Raw genomic sequence first — 24,253 nt, forward strand, 5'->3', positions numbered from 1 at the left:
AGATCACACATGCAGTATTTAATCCAACAGGATGTGAACCAATACTGTGCGAAGTATTGATGGAAAAGAACAGACAAAAATAGCGTCAAAGGGAAACTGAATAACCTTTAAACCCAGACATACCATTCCTAGGGCTGTGCCCTAAAGAGGTCAATAAGGAAATACATATAAAATGTTTATAGCAGCTGTTTTGTAGTAGCAAGAAACTGAACTAAGGTGGCCGACATTTATTTTAGAAATTGTTTTATACCAGGAAGATATATGATTGTAATGAAACAATGTTTTACTTAAAGAAATGAAGAAATGGGCAGTCTCTGAAAAACCCATGAAGACAAATATATAAACTGATACAAAGTAAATTGAGAAGTACAAGAAAAATTCATACACTGACAATATTATAAAGATAAACAAATTTCAAAAGCTTCAGAAATTTTAACAAAGTAACGACAAACCAAGATGTATGAAGTATATCTCTCTAGAGAAGTGATAAGAATCAGGGTACAAGAAGAACAAGACTTATTGCACGTGGCCATTGCAAAAAGTTGTTACAAAGGTCTTTCCCCCTGCCCAAGGAGGAAGAAAAAAGTGGGGAGAGAAAATCATTTTAAAAAATAAATTTGATTCCTTAAAAAAAAAGAGAGAGAAAAAAGTAAAGGGACTCGGATCAGTATTGGTAGAGGAAATAACAGTAACCTCATCCATAAAATTAGCTCTAAAGCACCATGCTTTTCTTTTCAAACTCAAAACAAAAGTGCATGTGTGCATACATACAAATGTAAATATGCAAGTATTATGTTTGAACTTTTGCTGTAATAAAAATGGTTTTTACTTGTAAAAAAAACTGAGCAATAAAGAACCCTTGACTTTTAGCATCCTAGAAATTTAACTGAAAACTAAAGCATGCACATAAAGACAACAAAAAATATTACATAACTTAAGAAATTTTTTCAACAAGAAAACATCCTAAAAATTGTGGTGCATATATACTGGTTCTCATTTTATAGATGCAGAAAAGTTATTTGATGGTCTGAAGGCCAAATACCATTGTATTCATTATCACTAGTACAACCTAGGAAATAGATCAATAATAACAAAGCAGTCAACAAAATTACTTGGATATTCTTTTAAAAGTTGGTTTCCTGGTTCAAACATTTAACAACTTTAAATTACTTCAAACCAACATCAATATTTAATGACTTCAAAATCCACAACACAAATAATATGAATGCTGTACATACTTTTCCTTTGCCTTGTTTTTGGTTTTTTCCTTCAATATCCTCGAAGTCTGTGTCAGAAGAAAAATGTGTCTCTGACTCCCTGTAACAAAACAAGATAAGTAAATTTTGAAAACTTACTCAGAAAGCCTTTCAAATTTCATTTGTTTTGCAAAAACAAAAGCTGACAGGTCATAGAAATTTAACTGCATATTCAAGCCCAAATGTCACTAAAAGAAATTCCATAAAATAATCCATGAAATATTCCCTTTATTAAATGCTGCATATTACTTTTAAGCTACTACATGAGTAGTTTAAATGTAAAAATGAATCAGAAAATACCTAAACTAAAAATATTTTTTTAAAATATCTATTTTGTCTGAGAAAGGAAAAATTGGAAAACCTTTAAATACTAAATACTGGGGGTTAGGACATGAATTTCATTAGTTTTCATTTTCTGGTTCTTATAATACTGTTTTTAAAATATTTTTTTGTCTAAATATCACACTTTATGTTAAGAGTTTGCATAGGTTGGGTTATTTTAAATGAAGAGAAATTGACTATTTCAAGACTATGAAGTCATCAAAACCAGCCCTTCATTTTGCAGATAAGCAAAATGAGGAGAGACAGACAAGATGATTTGTCCAAAGTTGCAAGATGGGATTTGAATCCATGTCCTATGACCATATATACTACTCTATGTAGTGGCAATTCATAAATTTGTATCTTTATAAGAAAAAAGGCAATTAACTTTAACAAGGATATAAATAGTGATTCATTTATGCACACATAGTCACATGGGGTTTTGGGATTATATTTTTAATCTTATTATTCTTAATAACAATGACATGGATAAAAAAGACAGCAAACTGTTTCATGTAATGAAGAAAATATGCCTATATTTGAGGAAGTTTCCTAACGCAGGAGCTCCTCACACCAATGAAATCATAGGTCCATGCAAGAAAAAAAGTAAAATAAACTGAGTTTTATATAAGCAGATCAATAAACAAAAATTAGCATAATGTCCTAAAATTTGTAAGTAGACATATGGAACTAAATTGAAAAGACCAGACTAAAAAGTTAGATTTCTCTGATCAAATGTCTTCTACTTACATTTTATTACAACAATAAATATTTCTCCAGATGTCACGTAGTTGCATTGATTTTTTTATATCTACAATAATGACTAACACACCAATATTTAATGAAATTATTATTCATCAGCACCTTGGCCTGGGTGTCTTCCTTCAGAGAATTTCAGGAGTGTAAAACACTATGGTAATCTCTATTCTAGTTCCAGGGATACAGACAATAGAATGGGGTGACATTGTAGAGAATCAGTAGTTTCACAAAAAGTATACACTTAAGCTAATATCTAGAAAAGCTAGCTCCAGTTTCTGTTCTTTGAAAAATACCCTACCCTAACAGGAAGCTAAACTTCACAACCTTCCAAAACTGGAAAAGTTCTTGCACACCACAGGACTTGAGAGAATTGTTTTTTCTCCAACACATTTATGGAACATCAGCAAAAATTCCTAAGCACTCAGAGTTCTATAAACTTCTCTGAAAATCCAGAAAAAAGCATTATTCTTTTCCAAGTCCCTGGGAAATAAGCAAGTATGAAAAATATTTAAAATAGAGGTTCAACTAACTCCTTAAAACTTCATCAACACAATTCCTAGGAAAGAAAAGAAAAATGAAAATATATTGTTTTGAAAGCCACCTGATGTTTTAAGGAGCAAAGTTTCTAAAGCCTACAAAACTAAACAGCCAACAGGAAGCCACAAAACAAAAATTCCAAAATAACAGACTTTTAACTATTCTTCATATAACATACCTATTAGTGTTTTTTTGTTTTGGGGGGTTTATTTTTTTGGGGAGGTGGAGTGAGAATGGAGGGAGAAATATATATAACAGGTATAAAAATGCCAGGAAATTTGGGCTCTCTGAACTTGGACATGTCACATTAAATTCCTGGGGCTGAAAAATTTAGGGACTTACCTAAGTAGTCTCTTCCACCTGTAAAATCTATAAGCTCAAACTAAAATTGCAAATTTCAGTTCTAGATCTATTATGGATCCAAGGGTCAGGAAATGTCAGCATGTTATCTGAGACAGAACTTGAACCCAGGTCTTCCTGGTCTAGTCAAAACACTTTCTGCCATATCACAATTCGACATTGATTTTTTTTTTAATGGAATGAAAGAAACAATGTCAAAATCTATTAGACCAATAAAAACACCTTTTCCTCTTTCCTCTTTTTTGTATAAAAATAAGCTCATAAAGATTGAGATAGGATCTTTTTTGCTAAATCCTTATACTGTCTTAGGCAGGGTTATTGATAATGTGATTGTAATTACCACTTTTATGAGGACATTAAAAATCTAAGAAAATCATATGTTTTATAGCCAACTAAAACAGCTAATTTCCTTTCTAAAGATGCTAATTCAAAGTAAATTTATAGTACCTATAATAAAAGATGTTTCTCCCAAGTATTCCCTCCTACCCACCAAATCTCATCAAAACAAATAAATAGTGTGACATAAGCATGAGAAATGCTCTGATTATTCTAGTGACATTACAAAAGACCCAAGATAAGAAATTATTTATATATATATATATATATATATATATATATATATAAAAATCAAAAGTACTATCAATTTCTATTCTGATCTACTTAATTCCCCAAATTTACTTACAAAACTAAATGCCACAGAAAATGTAACCTATACACAAAATCTTTTGATTACAGTGTGCTTATACTTCTCTACCCTAAAAAATCAGATTTATTGAAATATTCCTAAATTTACAGACATTAATTTTTTTTCTAAATTGTATTTAAATGCAATAGATTTTCAGGTTTTCCACAAGCAGGACCTATCCGGTTCTCAAATCTATATTATCCTACACTTCTCTGACACTGCTTGGTACAACCACTGAAGGCTTTTTAAACATTTTGCCGGAGTGGCTATTTTCCCTCTCATTTATTATATTTTCATTTCTGGGCAACAGTTTTGGAGTTTGAGGAAGTAGGGGTATGCAAAAACTTGGCAAAATAACATCTTTTATTAAAAAATTAGTTTTGAAAATTGTCACGCTACTTGAAATAATTTGTATGTCACAACTAAATTAACTAGAATGTCACAAAACCAGGGCTGGGAATCACAGTTCCAGAGTAAAAGTTTAAACACTTGTTTAAAAGCACATGTAGTACTTACTATTTTTGCTGCCAATGGAGAATCGGAAAATATGGGGGAAACAACATCAAAAAATCTTAATAATTATCACTATTAAAAATTACTTACTGAAGAAGGTTAAAATCAGTTGGTATTTCTGGAGCTGCTATCATTTCTTTATCATCTTCTGGAACACCACAGTATTAGAAATAATGTGTTCATAAATTTATGTTTGCAAAGCGAAACTGTACTTCTTTCTGTGATAAACAATTCCTAAAAAAAAAGAAAAAGAAAAACAGGCCATGTTTACTCTAGAAAGCTGAGAAAGAAAAGAGAACAAAATGATTATTCTCCAAAGCTACAGATGAGTGACTACTGTCTGTTATGAGCAAAAAAAAAATTGTTTTTACCTCCTCTTTACTCCTTTACCTAGATGCTCATTTTTTAAACAAGCAGGTTCAGTGCCACAAGAAAAACAAAATAAAAAAGACTTCTACTATAAATTTAACTGATTTAAAAGTTAATTACTTCTCCTCTTTAGTTTTATTTTTAAGTCTATTTTACAGAATAGCATTGATCTTTTTAAAGAGCTTCATAAAATTCAACTACTACATAGAACAATATGAAATTCTAAAATTTCTCATTCATTCATTCATTTAAAGAACAACTATTGTATGCTCGGGGAGAAATAGGAAATATTTTTTTAATCTCAACTGTTCCCCCTCAAGTAACTGACAAGCTAAATAAACTGAGAAGAGAATATAAGAAACTAACAGTCTCATAGTGAAATCAGTAAAGTGTTCCAAAGTTAAAGACTTCAGATTAGTTTAGAAAGCTATAAAGGTTATAAAGGTAAGTCCCAAGTAGATGACCAATATATATCAGAAAAAGAAAAATAAGCCAGTTTGTTTCTATGCAACTCAGTACACAGCTTTACTGGTAACTGCTGGCAACATCAGCTAAGAGGCCCATGATTCCCCTGTTATATAATACTTTTAAATTTACTACTATCTAGCAACTGAAAGGACTTTAAGGTTAACACCCCAAAGCAATAAGGTATTGATTATCTTTTCCAATGGCTCATGAGAAATTAAGAGTTTGTTTCTTCCTTGACCAGGTACTATATTAGCCAGTAAAAAAGTTTTAAGCAAATGGCCTTAAAAGGACAATAAAACATGTCAAGCTGAAAACCCTGTCATTCCCAACCCTAGTAGAGTAATAATGTCCAACTCCAATAGAAAAAAGACCACTAAACTATACATCAGGATCCCAGCTGGCTGCATAAATAAAAATATAATATCATCTGTGGTTTATTGTATTTTTAATTTATTTTGTTCCATATTTCCCAATTACAGCTTAATCTGGTTCCACTTACACTTGGCCACATGCCTGCATTTGACACCTTTGCCCTAGAACTAGAAAATTTCAATACCAAAGGAGGACAGGGAAAAACAGAAGGCATAGATAATCTGCTACTGAACTACCCAAGAGTTGTCTTCTAAAACCATATTGAATTTTGTCAGTCTTCTAAGGTGTTCATATTGTAAAAATATCTAATTTAGTGACATGCCCATTACATGACTAAATCCACAATTGTTCCCTTAGACTATCATTTAAATACTTCTTTTACAAATACTTCTTTTTAAAAATAACTCTGTGTGTGTGTGTGTGTGTGTGTGTCTGTGTGTGTAGAAATATTCTCAGAATTAGTCAAGTGATTAGAGGTTCCCCACAAGCTAGAATTTATAGAAATGTGCCTGCTCCCAAGTCATTTGGGGGGAAAAAAATTGGCCACCTTATTTTTGTAATTTGATTTATTGTAATTTAAATACAAATTTAGTTTATAAATGTATTCTGACTAGACAACATGGAATAATGTATAAAGTGCTGGATTCAGGCTTCAATGTCCACCTCTGACATTAGGTGTATAATCAGGGGCAAGTCAGTTAGTTAACCTCTCTAACAGCTGAGTTTTCCGGTCTGAAAAATAAGGAAAACATTTTTTCACAGCTTATTGTCCAAAAATGCCAGTTGTAATGAAAGAAACCTTGAAGCCCTGTATGAGTTAACATTTTAAGAGACAAAAATAAAACAAAAGACATAAAAAGTAACCATATGTAACAATATGGTAACCCCTAAAAAATGCTAAATGAAAGTATTTCCTGTAACAACATTCCTTGTATCATTTCTAGTGAAAAATTCAATAAGTGTTGCCAGGTCAAATCATGTTCGGCAACATTATATAAACCTGTATCTGGTAAAGCATAAGCCTCTCGCACTACAGAACAATGGTTTAAAAAAAATTAATAATATTTGCCAACTTATTCATCCCATTAAAATAAAAAATCACAGTCACAACTGTTTTTTACACAAACTATAAAAAATATATATATGTGTGTACTTTAATATGTTTAAAATGTATGAGACTGCCTGCCATCTAGGGGAGGGGGTGGAGGGAAGGAAAGGGAAAGTTGTAACAGAAGTGATTGCAAGGGTCAATGTTGAAAAATTACCCATGCATATGTTCTGTCAATAAAAAGCTATAATAATTATAAAAAAAGAATATGTGTGTGTGTGTATTTAAACTAGAAAAGACTCTATTTGCCCTGTAACATCAATATCTATTTCTAGATGAGAAAGGCAATTTCTTTGGCTAGAAAGAAACTAATGGTGGATGAAGAAGAGAGCTAGCCTAGGAGTCAGGATGACTTAAGTTTAAAATACTGCCTTTCACACAAAATGATCAATCATATGCCCCTAAGCAAATCACAAGTTGCCTGAAACCAGACTCTAAATTGCAGAATTATGCTGATATAACAGGATGGGGATGAGGTTAGGGAGAGTTCCATGTATCAAATAGGTCTTGATTTAAAATAATAATAATAATTAAGTACATGATAGCATAGTAAATCCCAAGTACTTTTATTCTCTGCATTTTTTATTTTGAAATATCTACAGCTTGCCATCAAGAGAACCAGTTTGGCTAATAGAAAATGTGGTGGGAGGTTTTTTGAAGTCAATCTTGGTTCACATAAATACAGAATATATTTTTCCATCTTGAGCATATTTATAGTTAAATATAACATTGATAATGAGTATACAAAAGTAACATATTTTTGATTGTAGATATGGGTCATATTTTAAGACAAAAGATAAATTTCCTAGGTGGACATAAGGTAAAATTTGATGGAAGCCTAACAATGGCATGATTAAATTTATTTTTTATTAATTTAACAAAATAAATTAGCAAAAAAAATTATCTTTATACTTTTGTAAATAATCAGTGTATTCAAAATACAAATGTATACTCAAAGATCACAAGGTGGAGCTCTCACCCAAAGCTAGAAACACAATCTCAACCCCTAGTTACTCTTTATAAGGTATATTAATTCTATATAGTGATAAGTTAATAAAATTATTCCTAGAAGGGAAAAGAGGAAGAAAGGGACCAATTTATGACTCTGGGAGTTTAAAAAAAAAAAAAAACTCAAACTATCTGCCATCCTTTTCTAAAACCGACAGGATCAAATTCATAAGCAACCATGCATAATGCTTTTTGGTATTTTCATTAATTTTGCAACTAAAATAGCAACTCAATATCCAATCTAATTAGCATTTATTAAGTACCTACTATGACCTAGGAATTATACAGTTATATTTTAGTTACAGAGAGACAATCACTAAAACAAAACAATACCTTCCTCGACAAATTCTCATATCACTGAAAAGATTTTTTGATTTTATAATGCAAGTTTTACTTGACCCAAATTCATATTGTTTAAACACCATTTAATTCTGCTGCAATGTTTTCCTTCCTCACTGCTATCTCTGAGGATGCCTGGTTTCTTTTAGGAGCTCAGCTTAAAAGTTACTAGAGAATATAGAATGACCAGTATTTTTATGTAAACTTTTCATATACATAATATAGAAAATGGTTCTTGGTTAAATTATAGCCTTGAGTGAGTTCACAACTACTAAGAAACTTTCTTTCCCTATCTATAAAATGTGAACAGTATTTTTTGTACTTATCATCCTTATCAGAGGTTGGAACAAGAAAAGTAACTTTGCCAACTGAAATGAGTTCTTCTTAATAGAAAATCCCAGCTAAGAAGGGTAATTATGTTGGAGAAGAGAGATTGCAGACATAGATAAATAAACAATTTCATCAGATCCTAGATTTGGTGTTAAAGCTCTATGCATTCATTACTTTGTCCCATCAGTCTTTTCAAACGTGAAGACAGGTTTGAGAGGCCAACAGAATTATCTATTATGGCACTTGTCCCCAGTGAACAATTTTAAGACATTTCTGGCAATAGTAAATATTTTTTACAAAAGTAGGAAGAGACCCTCCAATAGGACTAAGGCTATGCCCTATTAATCAAACAAGTTTTCAACGGGTAACAAAGGGAATAGTTGTTGATAGATCTAAGAATTAAGAATTACCAGGAAAAAACCTTAGGTAATGCAAATAAGACCTAGAAACAGCCATTTGTTAAGTGTATAATGCTGGATGATAAAGCAGAATGGATGAATGCTTCAGCATCTTCTAAGGATTGCATTTTTATTTGTCTGCAAAATTTATATTGCAATGCAAGATAAAATCATGTTATATTTTTCTAATATATCTTCTTTATGGAATATACCTTAAAAGTTGTTTCAAAGGTTCTGCCATTTTTGACATGTAAAAACCAATAATAGAGAGACACCCCTAAAACTGGGTTGACTGCATACACATTGGCTCATTTGCTTCTAAAACCACAATAGCCTTGGGTTATTTGCACTGTATTAATTTAAAAACCATGACTGATCATGTTCCAAAAGATTAAGGTACAATAGCAATAACCAACATATTTCAGAGAATTACAAAATAAAATTAATTAAATAAAAGATTTCTAGACCTAGAAATGCATAATTCACATTAGGTTCCAAGTTTTTTATTGATTTAAATCTAAATTCCAGTAGATATTTGTAGCATAAAAATCACTTCATACCTGGTATCATTTAAGTCCAGTGGCAAATCTCAAAACAAAAGAAAATTCATACCAGAAAATGTTAGCTCTAGACAGGATTATGGTTTTTTAAAAAAATCCAAGTTATATATTAAGCTCTAAGCTTCCAAATCATTCTTAAAAGAAGCATATATATGTGTATATATATATTTTATATATATATATATATATAAATATACATACATATATATTATTATATGATAACAGTACAAAAGTGAAGCACAATTTAGTTCAATGTGTAAAAAACAAGAAATTTTTATACTGTAATAATTTTACAATTTAATGATCACATTTTAATTTATTAATAAATTACTTTAGTGTCAATTGTATTAATTAAAACAGCCAAATTTATGCCAAATTTTATCAAGCATTTCCTCCAAATTTCAACAATTTCTTATTCCTTTCACTTCACATTAGCCAATGTCATACTAAAATATCAGTTACCCTCAGGCATTTCATATCAGTTTTTACTATTTTTTTTACTATTATTAGCCAAAAAGTTAAATTCTTTCTATAATTCACTATTAAAATAGTTATGTAAACAAATTTGATTTTAAGTAGTGAATATAGTAAATTTATAAAAATATAGTTAAGGACTAGGTGGCTTCAGAAAGATCAAATTACTCTCCTGTTAGAAGAGGAAAATCTTTCTGGCCAAAGATTAGACATACAATACCCCCCCCTTTCTCCACAATTTAAATCTCTAGTGTTATACATTAAGTGAAATTGAATCAACTGATCATTATAGAATACCATCCTCTGGACTAAAATGATTAATATTTTAGATAGCCATTTTTATTAATTAAAATATCAGCTACATATATGATATTTTAAATATAACAAAAATGCAAATGTATCTATTTTTAAAGATTAAATGACTTTAAATTGCCCAATTTTAGAGCAGAATGATCCAACCCTATCAGAAAACATGACAACATTTGTCCCCAAAGATAAGCGCTATTTCTGGCAAAAAAAGTAAAATTTCTCTTATCACTTAAAGCCATCAGACAGGCAGAAGAGGCAGTTCAAATTTAGGTAAATGTGTCTGTTTTTAAAAATGTGTTCAACTACAACTATCCACTATCCACTATATAGACAACAATGTAATAACTAACATTTTACACAGCAATTTATAATAATCCTGTCAAGTATGTGGCGCAACTATTATCATCTTCATTTTACAGATGAGAAAACCAGGTGCTCCCTTCTCAGAAAAGGGGAAGCCTTTGAAGTCTTTAGGGCTGCAGACTCTTTCTTTCTATAAAGAAATGCAATAGACATGCATGTAATGTTGATAAATTCCCATTAGAGTCTGTTGAACAAGATAAGCTGGTAATAATTTTCATAAAGATAAATTCCCAAAACTTTTACCTTATTTATTATTAATACAAGCAATCCCCAGAATTTGCCCAACACAAATTTTTCACTACAAATCCCAAATCCCTTTACTCTCAAGACAATATAGTACTGTGCCATTTAATGGCAATAGAGAAGTAAAAGTAATTTAAGACAATACTACTATTCTTTTACTACTTGGTTTTTCATATTTCTATTAATATTCTATATATCTTAAATAACAAAGACTTATTCCAATAACTGAATAGTACCATGAAATAAGAAGAATGGAAAAACTTTAATGAATTGATGCAAAATAAGGAAAGGCATGAAAACTATATATATATATATATATATATATATATATATATATATATATATATATATATATCGCTACAAAAATAAATGGAAAAAAGCACAAAACAATTTTTAAATGAATTATTTAATTATTTAGCTGCCCAGCAAGCTAATTTTCAAAAAGAGATGAGAAGACATCTCTACCCCACATTGCATATAATCTCATAATTCTTCAAAGAACGAATCCACTCTAAATCATTTGTGTTATATAAATTGATGGAAAAAATAAACTATTGTTATGTACTATCTTTTATTAGTTTAGAAGAAATGACTAGTTCTTTTTATTTTTTAAAGCTTAAGGATTGAACCTTAATAATCTTTAAAACTGAACTAAGACATTTAGGATACCCTATATGTATAGCTCACAGATATGCAAAATACATGCTGTTCCTCATATTTGAAAGATATTTATTGTTGCAAACAATAAACTTTATAGTATGAATAACAGCAACCACTTATCTCATACTGCATACATTAAAGATGCTCCTTTACTGTGGATCTGTAATTGTTATTTTAAAATTGTCATTTATGACTTTCCCCCTCTGCTTCGGATGCTGTCTTTGCTCAAAAAGAACGTTCCAGTTTCTGATTATTTCATGCCAAGATGTCTGCTACTATTTTCCAATATCCCACAGCTATACTACTTTGGCTTAAATTGTGTTTCCATGTGTCCTTATATAGATTTTCTCTGCTAGCCCAGCTTGTATAGTCATCTACTCTTGATAGTCATAACAGCTGTTTAGGTATCCTGCTGTCATCCATCCTCCACACACTTCCTACCAAGAGTACTGTAGCTGGCAAGCACAGTAAGCTGGTAGACTGTCCAGATTCTAGAAACTTACTGATAATCCTACCTTCCTATTCACATTAAGTATGGCTCATGTGCTAAGTTAAACAGTTTACCCTTAAAGAAAATAAACACTTTATTGTTTCTGAAGTAAATGCCAAATTATACCAAGCTATTACCCAACACAAGCAAGCAACTTATGAAACACAACAACCTTGTGAAATGATTAAGTCAGATGTAATAAAATTATCATTACTCCCATTTTACAAATGAAGACAATGGGAAAAGAGATAGAGATAGAGATAGGTACTTAAGTTGGAAACAAAATAATTTCATAACAAATAAGTTATTATTCGTTGATTTAGACATGAATCTATCCTACTACTAAGGAAACAGTTCATTTATATAATAAATATATGTTACCTCCTTGTGCCAGGATTCAAACCCAGGTTTGTGCTTTTGACTATGTAACAAGGAAGTTCTTAGGTTTTTGAATTCATGGGGAAAATTCAATAGACTAGAAACATCATAAGAAACTGTTTCAGTGTCTTTTGATGACTTCTGAAAATACTGTTCACACTGCATGTTTCTATTGGTCTGAAACCAGTGACCATATTTTATATAATGACAACTTCAAATAATGTGAATTTAAATACAGGAAGTCTTATCTGTATTAATGGGGACCTGCTGTGCCCATATTATGGATTGTTTTGCACAATTACTTAAACATAAGAAACCAGCATCATATACTATCTTGCACGATTGAGGTTTGTTCCAATTTTGTCAGCAATAAGGAACTAAAAATTGTCCTTTTGGCTATTGGAACAGCAGTACATTCTGCATTGTATGAATGGTAGACAAAATAAAAGGATACCATCCAACACAAAAATAGTGTGGCATTAGGTGGTTCCTATATGTAATGTGCTATGTTGGACAAGGCCGGGGGGGGGGGGGGGGGGGGGAGGGGGGAGGGGGGGAGTCAAGACAATATAACAAGATGCTTGTCCCCAAGGGGCTTACCAGATTATAGGAGACACACATAAAATGCACTATAAAACAAATTACAGTAAGTTGACTGCAAAAAGTACAAACTGACAACATGAAATGAGAATGTAATTAAGAAAAAAGGATCCCAAAAGGCTTTGAGATGGAAGAAGTGGAAGCATCCAAGATGGACTTTGAAGGAAAAAAAAAATCTAAGGGAGTGAACAAACTGATAACTGAGTTTTGTTTTATAAACAAAAGGAAACAAAATTAAAAACTTTAGTAGATTATTGTGTAATAAGAAACAACAAATGAGAAATTCAGAAAAATGTGCTAAGAACTGTATGAACTGTGAGTAAAATAAACAAAGACAACTGATATAACCAAAACAATGTAATGAAAAGACTGTTAAAATGAAGCTGAATTCAAGTGATATCAAATGAAGGACTCTGATAATTAAGAAAGCATACATTAACCCTCAAAAACAGAGAGTAGCATATCTACAACATCAGAATATAGCATAAAGTATATGGAACTATATATTGTATTTACTTTATAACATATGTAACATGTATTGGTCAACCTGCCATCTTGGGGAGGGGGAGGGGGAAGGAGGGGAAAAAGTGGAACAAAAGCCTTGGCAATTGTCAGTGTTGTAAAATTACCCATGCATATATCTTATAAATAAAAAGCTATAATAATAATTTTTTTAAAAAAGTATATGTAACTATTGGGTGCTATTGGTTTTCTTTTTAACAGATTTACAGGTTTTGCTGAACTTGTCATTCCCCACTTTTTTTTTTTAAAACAAGGGATAGCTTGCTGGATATTGGAAGGACATGTCTAGAAATGATATGATGTTTAAAAATTAAAAACAAATATTTGAAAAATATAAAATACATAGATTGAAAATCAAAGTCCTATTTAGACATCCTCAATGTTCAATGTCCTCATGATTCTAAATTATCTAAATATCTAAAATATCTTCTAATTCTAAGTTTTATTCTCACTTCCAATAGTCTCCTTAAAATATACTCCTTTGCCACTTTAAAGGATAAAAAAGACTGATGAGATGCCACAAGGGCAACCCACTGTTTTCACTTAACAAAAACATTTGAAGAGAATGAAAGTAGGAAATCCATTTGTTCCAGTACCTCAGAAACCAGAAATAAGTCATAAATCAGCTTACTGTACCTACCCTCAAGTTAATTATCTCCCAAAGCTGTCACTACTTAGAACCCCAAAACTAATTGCAATTAACACCAGTCCTTATTCTCAAGAAAGGTAATCAAGTTAGTGAGACACTAGTCCCCACTAGCAGGATCTAGAGTTTCAGGAAAAATTAGCTAAATACAGATGCTCAGATGTCCCACTTCCTAATTTGTTACCCCATTAAAGAATCAGAAAAAAATAGTAATGTAGGTCACATGGTGTTATATGACTGAACATTCATCCTTGGTGTTCTATTTTCCTTCCTCCACTTAATTTAATTTCATAAAAGTCCCTCCCTAATTTTTTTTTGTTTGCCTAATACTGGATTATTACACTATTACAATATGTTCATGTACCACAGATGTGTAATCCTTAATTTTTCAAGTTTCCTAGTGAGTAGTAAGACCTTTGGCCAAATTAGAATCTTCTAATAACATCCCCTAGGGGAACTCTCAAATATTGTGAGAAATCCCCTACCCCATTGGGAGATGCTCTCAAGTCCTCCTTAGTAACAGAAGAGTTACTTACCTGGGGTACTGGATATTAAGTGACTTGGCCCAAGTCACCAGACTACTGATGTAAGAGGCAAGACTTGCTCCCAAATTTTCAGGATTACAAGGTTCACCCCCTTTTCAACACCCTGCTACCCCAAGCTCTCTCTCCACTTAGTCATTATATTGAGAACTTCTTGATTTGTGTGTGTGTGTGTGTGTGTATGTATAAAGAGAACAAGACATCTCTCTAAACAAGCAAAAACAAATAAATAAACTAATGAATGAATGAATGAATAAGTAGATAGGTAGATAAATGAATGAATGAATGAATGAATCCTATCACCAAGACCAGTAAAGACTACTAAGGTTGTAAATTTCAAAAGACTTTATACACTTTCAACACTATAACTGGAATTTTAAAATATCTCAAAGGATCAAGATCATCCTTTTTTCTTAACCTATAAGGAAGAGAACAGGGTAGAATGAACATTCTTTAATTATAGCTTTTTATTTACAAGATATATGCATGGGTACTTTTCTAGCATTTGGCAACTGCAAAACCTTTTGTTCCAACTTTTTCCTTCCTTCCCCCCACCCCCTCCCCCAGATGGCAGGTTGACCAATACATGTTAAATATGTTAACATGTGTAAGTTAAATAAAATATATGTATACATGTCCATAGTTATTTTGCTGTACAAAAAGAATCAGACCTTGAAACAGTGTACAATTAGCCTGTGAAGGAAATCAAAAATGCAGGTGGACAAAAATAGAGGGATTGGGAATTCTATGTAGTGGTTCATAGTCATCTCCCAGAGTTCTTTTGCTGGGTGTAGCTGGTTCAGTTCATTACTGCTCTATTGGAACTGATTTGGTTCATCTCATTGTTGGAGAGGGCCACGTCCATCAGAATTGATCATCATATAGTATTGTTGTTGAAGTATACAACGGATCTCCTGGTCCTGCTCATTTCACTCAGCATCACTTCCTATAAGTCTCTCCAGTCCTTTCTGCAATCATCCTGCTTGTCATTTCTTACAGAATAAGGATGATTGCAGAGAGACTTGGAGAGACTTAACATGAACTGATGCTAAGTAAAATGAGCAGAACCAGGAGATTTTTATTATACAGGGCAACAAGACGATTATATGATAATCAATTCTGATGGACGCGGCTCTCTTCAACAATGAGAGGATTCAAACCAGTTCCAATTGTTCAGTGATGAAGAGAGCCATCTACACACAGAGAGAGGGCTGTGAGAACTGAGTATGAACCACAACATAGCATTTTCACTCTTTCTGTTGATCTTTGTTTACATTTTGTTTGCTTTCTCAGGTTTTTTTCCTTCTTGATCTGATTATTTTTGTGCAGAAAGATAACTATTAATATGTATACATATATTGGATTTAACATATATTTTAACATACTTAACCATCTATTAGACTACCTGCCATCTAGGGGAGGGGGGAGGGGGAAGGGAAAAATTTAGAACAGAAAGTTTTGTAAGGGTCAATGTTGAAAAATTACCCATGCATGTTTTGTAAATAAAAAGCTTTAATAATTTTTTTAAAAATTAAAAATTATAAAAATCATAATTCCCATAAAATTCTATGTAAGTATAAATATATGGTTTATGATTATAGCATGAAACAAATTGTTACAATTATAGCAATGAAATAAAAGATGAATGTTTATTTTGAATTCTAGGGGTGCTGGAAATCATATTTAAACAGAAGATAAAACAAGTAAATGAACATTAAATGGAGATTTTTCCCCAAGGACAGAAGGCATTAGTCCTTTACTTAATAGGAATGTCAAAATGAACAACTTTTTTTCAATGAGCACTAACTATTAGTTACCAATGAGGCCATCCTTCTCTACCCTCAAACTCCACAAATGCTGGGAGATAAATTGAACCTTTTTTCTAAAGTAACTATAAAAAGGGAAGGAGGATGGCACATGAACAGTATCTCTCTTCTTTGTCTTCTAGGTTATAAGCACATTGCATTCAACTATAGTTGCTACCTATATTAAACATACTATTTGTCCCAGGTTCAGCTTCAAATTCAGGTTCAACCCAAATGAAGGTGTAAGGAGGCGAAATCTGAGGCAAAATAAACCTTGTACTCTGTGCATGAGAAAATGGGAAGGGGGGAGCATGATATGCCTACAAGTAAACTGTGAGGAAAAAAAGGTGACTGAGGAAAAGACCGAAGAGACGCTAGCAAAGACAGACAGACTGAGTCACACACACACACACACACACACACACCACAGTCAAATAGGTGGCAGTCTCAGTAGCGATGTGTAGTTGGCAACTGGCCATTTGAATGAAAAAGATATTGTAAAGTCAGATGTCTGATTCAAGAACCATCTGTACCAAAAAAGAAATCTATAACAAACTGATAAAATTATGTCGTTTTGAGTAAGTGCAAGAATGATGATGACAAGTTCAGCTTGATCAGCTTGTTGGTATATAGCTGGGTGAGGCTGGATTTTAAGCTGTTAGAATTTAAATAGAGAAGAGTAAAGCAGTCAGTATATGCTGGGTAAGAGTAGGAACAAAGTTTAGGGAAGGAGGAATGTTATCTGGATTGTGAGAAGTCAGGAGGTGAAAAGAAGTCTGGTTGGGAACTAGTGGGACAAAGGGTTAGGTAGATATGAATGGCTTAAGTAGACAGTTACAAATAAGACCAATGTAGTCAAGATTAGAAGGAAAACAAAAAATTGGGGGATAGTTTCTCCAATAAAGGTATCATATCTCATTATCTCAAATTTATAAGAATATGAGTCATTTCCCAACTGATAGTCAAAAAATATAGGCAGTTTTTCAATGAAAAAATAAAAGCTATGTATAGCCATATAAAAAAATGTCCTAAATCATTAATGATTAGAGAAATGCAAATTAAAATAACTTTTAGATGTCATCTCACACCTATCAGGTTGGCTAAAATGATAGAAGGGGAAAATGATAAATGTTGGAGGGGATGTGTAATAGAGGAAAACAAAAAAATAAAAAGTAGGACACTAATACACTGTTTGACGGAGCTATGAACTGAGCCAATCATTTTGGAGAGCAATCTGGAATTATGCCCAAAGAGTTATAAAAATGTATACTTTTCTCCCAGGCCTGTTTCCTAAGGTAATCAGGAAAAAAGGGGAAAAAAAACCTATATGTTCTAAAAATTGTTTAATATCTCTCTTTGTGGAGGCAAAGAACTAGAAAATTGAGGGGATAACGGCAAAACAAGTCATGGCATATGAATGTAATGGAATTCTACTGTCCCAGGAGAAATGATGAGCAAGATGTTTTAGAAAAACAGGAAAAAGTTCTACATAAAATAAGGAAGAGTGAAATGAGCAGAACCAAGACCACATTGCACGTAGTAATAGCAACTTTGTACAAAGAATAATTGCGAATTAATTCTGAGTAGTACAAATACTAATATCAATGTCAAAAGACGTATGAAGCTTCCTAATTATTATCCACCTAATGAGAAAGATCTGATAAATAAAAGGATGCATATTATAGTTTTACATTTATTTTATGTGTCTGCATATTAATGTATGTGTGTGTATGGTTGTCTGTCAACTGGTAGCCTTTTCTAATGTGGACTGGAGAAGGAGGAACAGAGGGAGGCAGTTTGTAATATAAATGTAACAATCTAAAAAAATGTAACTAAAAAATTAAAATGTAACAAAAAATAAATGTTTTAAAAAGCAGAAGAGTTGCATGAGCATTTCTAGAAATTGTTGATTGGAAATGGAGGATGGAAATGTTGATGAAGAAATGGAAAGTCAAAAATAAGTGCAGGATTTCTAGAATGGTAGTATTAATGACAAAAATAAGGAAAACTGAAAAGAGAAAGAGATCCTGAAGGTGGCAGCATGATGAAACATGTAGCCTATATAATTATACTATGTACCTAGCTTGATAAATATTTACTGAATTGAATTGTTTGATGTGTACATATGAGACTACAAGAGAAATACAGTTATGGTAAAGCTCATAGGACTGCTTTTTTTTCAAATTTCAAATCATGCATGTCAATTATAAATCCCATTAAAATTTTCATTAAGACTCCTTTAATACTTAATTTCAAGGTCAACCTCCAATATTTTACTAATTAAAATATTTCAAATCTAAGTTTGTCGATACAAAATCTTAAAAATGAGAATCAAAAACATGAAAATATTTGTAATAAGCAGGGAAAAAGTATTAAATAGGTGAAGAGTCATTGAAAGGCAGATTCTCTAACAACAGAATATTTTAACTTCAATATTTTTAACTTTTTGATTTTTTTTAAAAGTTCCAATCATTTCCCAATATCCAATCCTCTTTCCAGCATCACTCTGCCTTGTAACAAAGAAAATAAAGTTCATCAAATGAACAAAATGGTACACTAAGTAGACCATTGAACTCGTCAGGATGACCTGAGTTTAATTAAATCCAATTTTTCTGGGCAAGTCATTTTAACTCTCTCAGTTTCTTCATCAGTAAAATGAAAGATGACCCATGAACCTATCAGCTCACATCTAGTAATCTTTAGAACCAATATACACCTTTCTTGTCATCTTATCAGGACCAAGATAGATCATTCAATTGAATACCACTTCCTTTTAGTATAGGTCAGATGCAGCAGATAGAATGACAGATCTTGAGAGGAAGACTCATGGACCTGAGATCAAAGCTTACCTCTTACTAATTTTGTGATCCTGGGTAAGTCATTTAACCCTGTTTGCCTCAGTTTCCTAATCTGTGAAACAAACTGGAGAATCAGTATCATTACCAAGACATTCCCAAATAGGGTCATGTAAGAGTTGGAAAAACAACTGAACTCCTTTTAGTATTATTTTCATTTACCATATTCCATCTTTTTTTCACAGTAGAAATTTTGATGTCCACTATAAACCTAATTTCTATAACCCCTAAAATTAAGTATATATTTTTCTTTATGACCAAAATGGTGATTGGGAACAAGGAAGCATTTTATTTATTCTAAAGCATTCCCTGTGGTTTTAACTGGTTTTTGTTCTCCCCCTCAAATTATCTAAAAAAAAATTTTTAAATAGATCATTAAATTGTCTACAGTATGAATGTATAAATAGATACAACAAACCAAGCAGTAAAATAAAAAAAGAACAAGATTTCTGCATCATCCTGGAAGCACCACCATTTTCATAAGAGATGGAAGAAGGATTCAGTACCAGCCTCTGTCCCAAATATGACACAAAGAACTGGAAGTGAAGTACACACTAGCTATAGTATCCATTTATTATTACAGATACCCTCAATAATTTAGCTGAGAGTTTAGGGTAAAAACTGAATTAATCTGAAAGTCTGAATTTGACTCATGCTAGCTGCTTGTCTTAGAGATGAACAAAGGATATGAAAGGAAAGAGTGTATAGTAAATAAAGACTTGGTGGGGGTGGGGGTGGGATGGTGTTTTTCATACGGAGGGAGGAAATCAGGGCTCTAAAACCCTGTCACTGCACATTTAGGTTAGAAGGTCATCGATTGTAGGACTCTAACTGTACAGACACAAGACAAAAAAATCATAGCCCAAATAACAAAAAAAAAATAATAATAATAATAATAACCCCAGCCTATATGCAGAAAAATAATTACAAAGATATATCAGTAATGAGAGTATTAAAGTCAAAAGAGATCTTAATTTTTTTTCCTTCTGTTATGTCTCATTTGTGACAGAAACAAAACTAGAAACTCATGTCTCCTGACACCAACCAATACAAGCAATGGTGACTGTTTAGCAGTGAAAATTAAGCTCTAGAGCAGTCAAGTAAGACAGAATAGACCAAAAAAACCACGGAGAATTAATTTCTATGACAGGAGGTTTTTTGCTTTTTTTTGTATCATGATCTTTTTAAAAATTAATCTATGATGGTACCGTAATATAGGCACAGGTGTTGCTTGACATAGAGGGCTGAGAGACAATTGGTCATTGTCACTTGTGTAGAATGGAAATCTTTCCTTTGAACTACAGTGGCCATAGTTTCCTTTGAGCTATGGTTGAGCTGTAGCGGCTAGCAATCTTTCAATTAAAGCATACAGGTGCCCATAGAAGCATAGAACCATACAAGACTAAACTGGCTATATGATCCTCCAGTGTTAATCTTTTCCTTCCCTGTTGACTCTATTAATTTACTATGTCATCTGTAATTTGGAGGCTACCAAAATGCTAAATGCTGCTAATTTCTGCTGGCCACTACTATTCCCAGAAGGGTTTCTCTTCCTATTTATTTTTATTGCAGTTTATAATCCTTACCATTGCTGTGATCTAGTTTTAGTAGAATATAGTTTTACAGAGATCAGTAAACTGGTAAAAATAATTGGAAATTTTAATTAATGTCTTGATTTCTTTTGTAGTCTTTATGTATTTATGTATGCATTTAAATACCTTATTCTGGAATAGGACATATCTGTACAAAAGTTTATAGCAGCTATTTTTGTGGTGAGAAAAAATTGGAAATTGAGGGGATGCCCATATTGGCTAAAGGAGTTGATATGTGATTGAGATAGAATACTATTGTGCTGTAAGAAATGACAGGCAGGATGGTTTTGGAACCTAGAAAGACTTCTGTGAACTGATTCAGGTGAAGTGATCACAGCCAGGAGAACATTGTACACTAGGACAGCAATGATGATCAGCTGTGAATGCTGTCCACATCCAGAGAGAAAACTGTCAAAATTGATGAAATCTGAGTACAGATTGAATTTTAAATTTTTAAAAATTAAAAAAGTTAATATTTAAAAAATAAAAAGACCTTATTCTAGAAAAAGTGTTCATAGATGTCACCATGGAAGTTTATGACCCTCTAAAAATGCTGATCATCTTGGAAGCAAAAATTACATCCAACCTGGATCCAGTTCACTCCTTAGACAGCATAATTACTGTTTCCAGAGGATTAATCATGATTTAGCCTTACTACAATTTAATGCTCTTGAACTCAAGTGATCCACCATCCTCTGTCTCCCACAAGATGGATTAGAAGCATAAACCACCATGTCTGGCGGAGAATTATACTTCAGATTTATAGATAAATTGATCAAGAAAGGATTCCAATCCTTTCATGTTACAGAGAAGGCCACCTCACGCAGGGAGATGAAGTGACTTGTCCAAGACCACCAGGTATTTTAAATATGTACATAAGTAAAGCAAAAATCTACAACAAAATTGAACAATTTTTGCTGTCCGACTACAGTAAAAAAAAATTATTATTATTATTATTACAAACTTCAGGAGAGTATCACTGAGTCTACAAGAGATAAAAATCAATACCTTTTTAGACATGAACAATGTGGAAATTTGCTTTGCTTAATTATACGTATTGCCAATAGTTTTTTTTTTCCCTTTTAAATTGGAGGGAATGGAAGAGAAAATAAATAAGAGATATGAAATTATTCATATACAATCATCTTTGTGTTCTATTTAGCAAAGAGAAATGTCCATGGTTTAGCTTATTTAAGTTCAGTATTTTGAAAATTAATGAAACATCTTCAATCATTTGGATCATTTGAAGCAGTAAAGGATCCTACACAACATTTTACAGATAAGGAAACTGGCCTAAAGATTTAAGTCTATTTCTATATATTATAATAATAGAAGCATTACATAAGAGTTGGGATTCCAGGTTCTCTGATTCCAAATCCAACACGATTTCCACTGCGCTATACATTAAGGCAAAGCCTACATAGCAACAAAGTCCTTGCTATGACACAAACTGTGTTCTACCGGCCCCAGACTATTTCATTCTCTGGTACTTGTTAAATGCACACAGTTGCTTCCTGTCTCATTGTCTCATTGGTATGTCCTTATCCTGCCTTAAAAGCCCCTGCCCAGTATAGCACTAAATAAATAGATTAGTTTAGGGAGTACTGTCGTCCTTGTTTTATTTGCCCAACCTATCCATGAGTGAAATGAGCAGAACCAGGAACTCATTATACACAGCAACAAGACAACTATATGAAGATCACTTCTGATGGATGTGGCTCTCTTCAATATTAAGATGATTCAACCAGTTCCAATTGTTCAGTGATAAAGAGAGCCATCTACACCCACAGAGAGAACCATGGAAACAGTGTGGAACACAGCATAGCATTCTTACTCTCTCTGTTGTTATGTTTGAATTTTGTTTTCTTTCTCAGTTTTTCTTTTTCTTCCTTCTTGATCTGATTTTTCTTGTGCAGAAAAATAACTATAAATATGTATAATACATATATTGGATCTAACATGTATTTCAACAATATTTAACATGTATTGGACTACCTGTCAACTAGGAGGAGAGGGTGGAGGAAGAAGGGGAACATTTGGAACAAAAGGTTATGCAAGGGTCGAAATTGGAAAAATTACCCATGCATGTGCTTTGTAAATAAAAAGCTTTAATAAAAAAAAAAAAAAAAAAAAAAAAAAAAAAAGTCCCTGCCAGGTATAGCCAAAGAACTCCCAGAGAATACTTTTTGCAAAAGTACAAAATTTTTATCTTAATTCAGTACTTTGTACAAAGACCCATCAATTAGCACATACAACCTATAGCTTTGTTGTTACAAACATGGTCTAATTTCCCTCATTTTCTGCTAAGCCTTCTTACTCTTCCTAGATTTCCTTTTTGTTGTTTACTAGCAACTAAAAAAACAAGGAGTCTTATAAACTCTGAAAAGGTGCCAACATATAGGAAGGAGACAAATTAAAGGCAGAAATAGAGACAACAGAAAGAAAGGGAAGCAGCCTATTAGGAAGCAAAATGATAGAGAACCTGTTGAGACCAAGGAACATGCTAGGATCTTATACTTACAAGATGTCTAATAGTTTCCTGGTTCTAACTCTCAGGACCTAAAAAGATCACCATCTACCCTTGGAGCCCTATCCTATCAGCTACCATCATTAGCTTGAAGCTAATAGGAATCAGCACTCCCCACTGCTCAGAAAGAGTTAATGGATACAAGTTTGCCTTCTGCTTCTTCCACTGCAGGGGGTGTGGGTTTGGGGTATGTAACACAGTATTGAGTCAAGATTCATTTTCCCATGGAAACAACATCACACTTAGTGATTAGTCTGAGCACAGGATTATAGGCTAAAAGACCTTTGTTGGCTGGCCAAAATACTAGAAATATTTCCACAGAGAACTAAGAAGTGATTTACAGTGAACTTTTATAATGCAAACCATGTAAAGAGGGGACTGTCTTCTCGAATTTGAACTTTGGATATTGTTATACTTCTAAAACAAAAGTGTAAAAGTAACATGTGGTGATGGATAGAGGGCAATCTTTGAATCAATGACCCAGTTTCAACTTCTGACACAGTTTTGTGACTATGGGCAAGTTATTTAACCTCTGAGTGATCCAAACAATTGTAATTGTCTAAGACAGTATCATTGATTTAGAGCTAGAAGAGGCTTTAGATGTCAGCTAGTCCCAATTTTTCATTTTACTGATGAGGGAAACCAATGTATCAAAAGGTTAAGTGACTTATACAAAACCACACAGTAATAAGTGACAGAGACATTAGTATGATAACCCAAGTACTCTGGCTCCAAAATGTTCATCTGTATCAGTATAGGAAGTGTTTCCACAGAAACTGATGAAATCACAGGTTGTACAGATCAAAAGATCATACATTAAAGGTGTAAAATGGAGCTTTAAGAAGAGTTTTCTATACCTCACTC

General features: G+C 32.5%; 1 protein-coding gene across 9 annotated transcripts in view; it reads right to left on the reverse strand.

Moving 5' to 3' along the window:
- STAG2 (STAG2 cohesin complex component) overlaps window positions 1–24,253 on the reverse strand; it is a 119,334-nt gene that overhangs the window by 70,923 nt on the left and 24,158 nt on the right. For all 9 annotated transcript variants that reach the window (XM_074277671.1, XM_074277667.1, XM_074277670.1 and 6 more), the window contains exons 2-3: window positions 4,522–4,665; window positions 1,239–1,317 (exon numbers count right to left, since the gene is read on the reverse strand). In XM_074277671.1, coding sequence (XP_074133772.1) covers window positions 1,239–1,317; window positions 4,522–4,565 — 123 coding nt within the window. In that variant the 5' untranslated portion in view covers window positions 4,566–4,665. The remainder of the gene's footprint in view (window positions 1–1,238; window positions 1,318–4,521; window positions 4,666–24,253) is intronic.

Source organism: Sminthopsis crassicaudata, chromosome X, assembly GCF_048593235.1.
Source record: "Sminthopsis crassicaudata isolate SCR6 chromosome X, ASM4859323v1, whole genome shotgun sequence".
NCBI classification, from domain to species: domain Eukaryota; kingdom Metazoa; phylum Chordata; class Mammalia; order Dasyuromorphia; family Dasyuridae; genus Sminthopsis; species Sminthopsis crassicaudata.